At 34.6% G+C, this 8,735-nt stretch overlaps 1 protein-coding gene across 1 annotated transcript; it reads right to left on the bottom strand.

Moving 5' to 3' along the window:
* Nucleotides 1–374: 374 nt before the first annotated feature.
* LOC131600006 (protein SEMI-ROLLED LEAF 2) lies at nucleotides 375–6,300 on the bottom strand. The gene is made up of 17 exons (XM_058872241.1): nucleotides 5,845–6,300; nucleotides 5,231–5,305; nucleotides 5,000–5,115; nucleotides 4,783–4,897; nucleotides 4,536–4,664; nucleotides 4,264–4,311; nucleotides 3,961–4,166; nucleotides 3,667–3,863; nucleotides 3,260–3,552; nucleotides 2,946–3,095; nucleotides 2,412–2,831; nucleotides 2,151–2,300; nucleotides 1,956–2,025; nucleotides 1,397–1,725; nucleotides 1,193–1,291; nucleotides 977–1,102; nucleotides 375–864 (listed from the first exon to the last, which is right to left on the bottom strand). Exons 1-17 carry the CDS (start codon nucleotides 5,992–5,994, stop codon nucleotides 553–555), a joined length of 2,985 nt encoding a protein of 994 aa, XP_058728224.1. The 5' UTR covers nucleotides 5,995–6,300; the 3' UTR covers nucleotides 375–552.
* Nucleotides 6,301–8,735: the final 2,435 nt, after the last annotated feature.

Here is an 8,735-nt window from a genome sequence, read left to right as displayed (position 1 = left end):
GATTGTCATTCAATCTGTTACACCTATGGTGACCAAATAATATCACTTCCTCACACCAATACTTAAGTTTCAAGTAGCATATATTTTTACCAAATCTGTTTTCCGCCCACTTCATCAATTTCTTGTAGCTAATTGATGTTCATTGACCAATCGCAGCAATTTGAAGAGGGGTGAATCAATCACGTAATTATATTTATCATCTTTTCTTGAATAGGTTAGACAAATCGGGAATTGATTTATTCCCTGTGTAATTATATTTATTATCTTCACTACGAATAGGTTAGACAAATTAGAGACAAATTAAAAAATTGATTTTTTTTCCATTAATTTATAATTATTAGCCCTAAATGTTGTAACTACTATATAGTTTGTGAAATATCAATGTAAAAATACCAAGCCAAAATCACTTGCAATTAGAATTTAGAAATCCCATACAATACACATCATGATCAGAATAATAGTAAAACTCTCAGATACATCTTGAGCTTTGAGCAATAACTCTTGTTGATATAATCAATTGCTCAATTTAGTAGGATTTATACAGACTAGTTATCAGCAGCCAGCAGCTTTTAGAAAGTTATCATAGGGACTTGCTGCTGGTAGTTTGAACAAGTGAGGATGATTTTGAATTGTTGCACTTAAAAGTTTTGAATTTGAAGAGATGTCTGTGTTTTTGGTGTCCTTGTTTTGAATTTGTAAAGGGAAGTTCCTAAAACTTTCTTGCTTCTGTTGGGTAGTCATCAATATGGACATGTTATGTTTACTCATCAGAAGCACTTCACAGTTATGAGCCATATCCTTGTAAGGTACATCATATGCAATCGATACAGAAATTCTCCCGGCTGATTTAGATGTATCTGATACCTACATTCACAAAACGCGGTGTCAATCTCCTTGGTATTGATTGATATGAGAAGAGCTTCAAGCACAATTTAAAACAGAAACAGTTTATCGGGTAAGAAATGGGTAAACATACTAATTCCAAGAGTTGATTAGCACTCAAAAGACTTGGGAACTCTATCGACAATCCTGAATTTTCTTTTATTTGACAATCAAATATTTCCGGAATATAATCATCATCGTTTGAAACAAACGAAGCATCCTGTTAAAAGCAGAAATAGTTATATCAGTAACCATTCGCAAGCATATATAAACAAAGTATCAAAATATAATCAGTTTCTACTAGACACACCTTTTCTGGCATATCGATAGTCAATGGGAATCCAAGTGGGCACATATCATCTAATGAGAATTCTTTTAACAGATCTTCCCTTAACGAGGATAATTCGGGCTGCACATACGGAAACAGGTATATGATGCGTAGAAATGCTAAAGAAAATAACCTTACACTGTCTAAAATATATTGACATTTATATAACTCAAGTAGAAGCCTTACTTCCGACATATTTTCCATGCACTTGACAATTTCTGAAACGAAGATTTCTTGATCTTGGGGTTCAGATGTCAATAGTTCTGAAATTGTGTGTATGGCCCTATTGTCGTCTTCTTTAGATCCATAGTTGATGGTCAGATTTTCAGGTGCAAAGCGTACAGCTTGTAACTTGTTATCTTCAATCAAGTGAAGGAACGGGTCAACCTTTCTCTCTGTAAGCACTGCTTTGGCACTATGGACAAGAGAGGCAACATTGTATGCTTTTGAAGAAAACATAATCATTGAAGTTGCCAAAGTAAATAGTGATCTACGACGTGATGGTGGCAATGACCCTGTGAAGTAAAATGTAGAAATTAAGAGTTGAAAGGCTTGATTACCAGTCAGTCAGTTCCTTCTCGGCATCGTTGCAGAACAGGATGAGATAGTAGTAAAAAGACTCTCTATTTTCAAGTATAGCAATCAAACTCAAAAACCATATAGGCTTAAACAAGCTGATACGTGACACATGTTGGTCAAGACATATTCCGCAACCAAAATGCAAGTTAGTGTGAATGGAGCTCACCTTTAAAAGAAATATTCCGCAAAGAAAATGCAAGTTGAAAACTCTTGACGAGGACCTCGTGAAAAGAACTCTACAAGCAAAAGTAAATTTTTAATATGTTAAAGGAAAAGTAATGTCTGGGACCCCTTGAACAAGTGCAATTATCTGAAGATCATAAAAGACTTGAATCATGCAACATGAGTGTTGAGTTATTACCTTGGTTCTAGAAAACAGAAGCACCAAGCTGTATGTATGAGCAATTGCTTCATAATTTGCTGGTATATTTTCAGCAAAGATAGACTGAGCCCAAATTGAGGATAGCAAGAGATTTATCTGATGGCTGCTCAGCCTGAGAGTCGCAGCCTCCTGTGTTCAAATAGAAATGTTAGCAAATTTGGATTAGGGTGTGTGTCACAAATGTTACAACTATAGGATCAGAGTCACATCTTAGCATATAACCATCATTGCAAGGCTCACCAAGTCCCTATTAGCATTGCTTGTAGTAACTTCATCTGCTGCTGTTGGTTGCTGTGTACTATTGACACAATACATCTGACTATGAGTTGACTTCAACCTGTTCAAGAATCCACCATTTCCGTTAACCGGTAACTCCTCGTCGGCTACACTATCATTATTATTTTGACCTGTGCTTTCACTTGAGAACTGTCTCTCGTGTCTTAGCTTCTGAAACAAGGCAGCTGAAGAAGAGAAAACTGAGACCGCTCTGGAGAGTGTTCGTATTATACCTTTGGGGTCAGATACAGACAAACACGAACGAGGAAAGACAGAGGTTGGTACTAAAACAACAGAGAAGATTCGGTGAGCTCCGACTCGTGTTTCAAAATCCGGATGAACCATATTTAAGAGTAGTTGATGAAACAGTGCCTCAGGGAATGCCTGAGATATAAGAGAATGGTTTTAAATATTTAGCAGTAAATGTAACCGTGAAACGTAAACTAGCAAAGAAACTGAGAAAACAGATACATCATGAATTGAATATCCATTCCTTGCCTTGCTTTTATAGGACAAATTTGGTAAGGAGGCAACGATTTGAGCAGTTCGATAAACAGCAGTGACTGTGGCTCTTGATATTACTGTAATAGTAGAGATATTCTCCAACATAACAGCCATAGCATCAAGAATTGGACCTGCTTCTCCAACCTGTTCATGATCGGCCTCTTAGTTAACTTCCATTTTGATATATCTAACAAGAAATGACAGCATTTGTAACTTATCATTATTGTAAATCATTTATGATTTATGACTCAATCATTTTGAAAGTTTTGATATAAACTTGATTGAACGCTGTGAAAAATGTGAGATACCTTAATTGATAACTGTACAAGGCACCTGTCGACCGCTTCTCCAAAATTTTTGTTCCAATTTATTGTTTCGGTGCTCAGATTTGAGTCATCAAGGGAATATTGTATGCTCTTCCGCAAATGTCTCATTAAATCACTTAATGCGCACATTATTGATATAGAAGGTTGCACCTTAGTATATTGAGCAAGTGAAAATATCACTTCAATAATGTCCAGTTGAATGTTGGGTTTCTTAAGAACTAATCCATGATCCAGATGCTTAATTAATATTGACAGTAAAACATGCGTATTTTTCCCTGCAACAACCGGAATGAGAAAAAATGAAAGACAAATTAGAAGAGAATAATGATTTAAAAACCGATTTTATGAAGTAATCAAAGCATTGAATGGACAATTGAAAAATATTATACCAGAATCATCAATTGAAAATAGCATATCCTTTAGAACGTAAAAGGCAAGACCATGGTCCATAGTCCATAAACTTCCATTGTCAAAGTATCTAAATAAAGATTCCATTATACGGCGAATCGAAGTACCCTCCTTGGCTAAGTTGGCCATATTATGTAAACAAACCCTGGACCAAAATGATGGATCCTTTGCATCCTCTCTGCAAAAATTCAAGAGACAAAAAGTGTTTATAGATAATGAGACAAAGGGAAGAAGCATGAAGCCATTTCAAGCCTTTCTGCAAAATTAGTATTTACATTGTTATATTTATTTCGCCTTTGTCGTTCAAAATATTCCTCCATGATGGGATTCTCTTTTCAACATCTATGACAGGAGAGACGTGACCCTCAGTTTTCAACACTTCTTGAACCCACATATTCTCAGGACCTTCTTTTCGTTCATCGTTGATTTTTTCTAAATTTTTATTTGGACCTCCATAATTTTCCAATACAACATTAACAATCTGCAATGAATTAGAAAGAAGAAAAAAATCACTATAAGATGAAATAAGATATCGATGTTATAGTAAAACTCTACTGAAGATGTAAAAGGCTACTTACATTATCAAACTCTACTGATATATGAGAGTGTTCACCCATATACTGAACCTACAGAACAAACTCAAAGTTGTAAAGAATATGTATTTGGATCATATTATAATAGTAGTCGCATTTTCTAACGGAAGAAATGTTTTAAGTAATATCTTGGATCAACGTCTGAAATGTTACACGTAAACCGTAAATCCGAATAGACAACAAAGAAAATAATTGAAAATTTATTTGATTTGAGTGCATATGGAATCCAAACAATTATGGAATTGCAAAATAAATACCATCGAAGAAAGGACTTGCAAAGCAGCTGCCCGAACGGTTTTTGTCGTTTCATCATCCCCTGGTTCTTGAGCTAATTGACAAATCTTTGGGATAAACCCCTCCAAGTTGAACTGGTAAGTTCCATCAATCTATAAATTTTGAAACATGTTAAGTTTCAAATACCGCTTCCTTCAAGTTGAGAAAGGATATAAACTTTAGCCACTGAAGTTAAAGTTGTGTAACTTCTGAAGCAATAGTATAACAAACCTGATTATTTACTAAGTCAAAAAGAGTGTGGCATCCTATAATTCTCATCTCATTCTGTCTTGTTTGATCCAGCAGGGTGTGAATTATAGCTAGCAAGCTACTCGCCAATAGTGGCCTATATCAACAAACATAAAATAAAATAAAAAATCATCTCACGTTCCAAGAATTATAGAGCTATCTGTATATAAGAATAACGATAAGAGATATATGAGCTCACATTTGTTCTTTACAAGAAAACAGCAATTTCCTGTAAATGCACATGACTATTTTTGTTGAATGGAAATTCTCATTTCGCAGCTCCTTGTAGCACCTTTGCTCGAGGGCATTAGTTATCTGATCACAAATTATTTAGTTATATCTGAGTATAACAACAATCCTGAAGCATTCAAAAACTTTAGCTTAGACATCATCTCACACAATATTATACCAACATTTTGTTGTACTTTACCTTTGGGATCCGTAAAGGATTCTTCGCGGCATAATCACATAATTTTCCTATTTTTCTATCATTTGGCTCTTCCTCCTGTCAATCCATAAAAATACTAAATGAAATCAAAATCAATAGGAAGGATGAAAACAAGCATTTCCATTACCAAAACATCGCAATGTTGCAAACACAAAAAAAGGACAGACATATATCATGCTTCCTAGACAAAATTGGAGAACATTTGCATGAGTATTCAGTAAAACCTACTTTGAACAGTCCAACATATCAATAAACTAACTCAAATTAGAATCTATATAACACCGACACTTTAAATTGAAAATGTGTCAGACACCAACCAAAGTCAGTCTAGTATCAGATGTCGATGTCTGTGTCAGTCTAGTATCAGATGTCTATGTCTGTGTCAGTTTAGTATCAAATGTCTACGTCTGTATCCGTGTTTTTTAGATTATTATTACTATATACATTCCCTACATCCTCCTACTTTTTTAGATTATTATTACTATATACATTCCCTACTTTTAAACACACACATATAACACTCTATACAAGTAATGGAATCACTTACTTGTGACATAAGAAATGTAAAAATGAAGAGAATAATGAAAACAACAGACCTGATGATTACGAGGGAAAATGTCTGCAATAAGTTTCTTGTATCTCTTCACAGGCTGTCTTGACCTAGCTCTCAAGGAAGGACAGAAGATACAAAGGGATCCACAAGCTGGCAGAACTTTACGCGAAATTACACCGGATACAGCACTCATTTTTCGAATCGGCTTGAAATTGCGCGCTTTCTTTCCCTTTTAAGAACAGATGGATTTGAGCTCTAAAAAGAGAAAGAAAAGCGCAAATCTCAGATGAGTATTATGATAGTTGCTCCCTTGATTGTTATTTCTGTAAAATCTTTTGATTATAGAATTGAAATTGGGATTATGAAATGATGAAGGGTTGAAGGAAGATGCATGTGCATGATGATGGGGAAGGAAGACATTGCAAGCGTGGCATGGCACCTCCAAATGATGCTTCAACGTTCTCTCTACATCATGCAACGGTTTCTGCTCTTGGCTGGTCCCATTCATCATCAAATTTATATTAATATAAGCACCGTTCCATGCTCTCATGGTCATAACTAATATAATAACAATATTATTTATTCCTCTAAAAAGGATATACACCGAGAATGACAGTTTAAAATATTTTTACATTGTCAACCAATCGCAATCGTAACAATTTTAATCTAGAAAAACTAATACGATAGGGTGAGTATAAAAATTTTGATTGATTGTATGTGTAAAGTTAATTTACATTGTTTGTACATTATATTTAAACTCTTAACCTAAAATAATTAAATAAAATTTTATAGTCCAATAAAACTCAATTATAGATAATCTTCTATTACCTTTTTTTTCTTCTTCCTCATTTCACTATATTATTCTCTTTTCATCAAATGACATCAACCATTTATTAGATTCCATGACAATAATTAAGTTCTTTTAAGGAAAGATCGGAAGATTGTTTTAAAAATTCAAAGTAGATCGAAGACTTCTATAGACATTCCCACTATTAACATTAACTTATATTTTTTAGCTAATGTAATTTTAGCTTGTATATTTTTTTCCCATAATACTTTTAATGGGTTACGTCTCAAATTTGTTAAACAGCAAATGCTGAATCCTTAGTTGAATGAAAAGTCTTCTCAAGCCATAAACATGCCTTGAGGTGATTGTGGAGTGGTTTGAGCGATTTTTATGCTAAAAGTCATTCAAATGAAAGAAAAAATGTGTGATTTGATTTAATTCTATTGACTTTTAAAAATAAAGTCGAACTAAATTAAATCAGTGTGGTTTGAATTGATTCGGTTGGTTCATTTTTTTATAATTTTTTATTGAGTGTGGTTATATAAAGAATATATAACTTTGTATTTATTCATTCATATATTACCAAATAACAAATAACAATGTCAATAAATACATGTTATAACACATTTTCAACACCAAATAATAAAAAAATTCAAATAACAAATAACAATTTGTATTACAAAGTAAAAATTAAAATTCCAAACAATACTATTAGCACATTACATTACGACACTATGGTAACACCACAAAAACATCACCAAGACCAAAACCAGATTTATTTAGTTTGTGACATCTCCCAAATTAGGTAATAAAGCATATTTATCTTTGTGACAACCCCCAATACTTACTGTATTTAATTTGTATAGTGTTAGCCATATTTGCAAGTAATAGGTCATCTTTGTGACATTCCTTCCAAGTCTTTAATGTCACAAATATCTCACAATATTCCATGAAATACGTAGAAAACCTTTCATAAGTTGAACGTGACAAAACAACTTTAGAAATTTCACAAAACACTTAAAGATTATAGAACAAGTGGCGAGATGAATATTTTTTTTAATAGGCAATGAAATTAATAAAGGAGTATAAGCGGTACTCCAACCTATTACAACGAAGGAAAAAACTACTTCTCAAAACAGGAGAGAGGTAGAATATTCCATGTGTGAAAATTACAATTATCTCTTAAAGAGTAATAAGAGAGAAGCCACGACCAAGAGCTAAAAACAATCTCCGACATACATTCTAGGAAGCTAAAAGTAGCATTCGAAAAAATGATTACATTCCTTATAGTCCAAATACACCACGCCGTTGCCAACCAAATAACCGAAACCATGATCTTGTTGTTCTTATTCCTTATCTTCTCGTCAAAACAAATAAATCCCTCAAACTCTTCCAAAGATAAGTCGATGCCCGTGCCAATCCAATCAAAAACACCCCTCCAAATGTTAGCAAGAACACTGCAGCCCCCTAAAATATGCGATAAACATTCAAACTCCTCCAAACAAAAAACGCAAAAATGATCGCAAGGATCCGGTAACATTCTCCTATTTATTAATTGATCCTTTGTTGCGATTCTGTTATGGATCACTTTCCAACCAAAGAAAAGAATTTTCGGAGGAGCTTTGATAATCCATAAGAACGCAGCCGGCTTGGCTATGCTATCACAGACTGCTGGTCCCGACAGAAACGGTTTGAACCTGTCGTAACAGGACCTAACCGAGAAGCCATGACCAGAATTGCAAGTCCAAAAGAAAGCATCCGGTAATTCAGCTACAAGTGCGGCATTATTGATGGTACTTCTCACCTCCTGCCACAGAAAGTCCACACTGCTACTGCACTCATAGAAAGATCCTGCAGTGTTCCATTCCCAGCCATATTCCCCGAAGGACCCTGCCTGAGCAACAGTTAATGATTCGTCGTGGGCCCTCACCAGCAACTCGGGATACGCTTGCGCCAGAGGCTGAGAACCAGCCCAAAACCCGTACCATAACGGTATGGAAAAGCCATCACCAATCTTGCAAGAAATGGCACCTGAAAAATTTTGGTTCAAAAGAGAAACATAATTGTCAGATAAAATGATGTCTCGCCACCATATCGAATCTTTCTTCGATATCACCAAAATATCCCCCACAAGAACTTTCTTTTTT

This window comes from Vicia villosa, linkage group LG4, assembly GCF_029867415.1.
Source record: "Vicia villosa cultivar HV-30 ecotype Madison, WI linkage group LG4, Vvil1.0, whole genome shotgun sequence".
NCBI classification, from domain to species: domain Eukaryota; kingdom Viridiplantae; phylum Streptophyta; class Magnoliopsida; order Fabales; family Fabaceae; genus Vicia; species Vicia villosa.
This window is presented reverse-complemented; position numbering and strand designations above follow the sequence as displayed.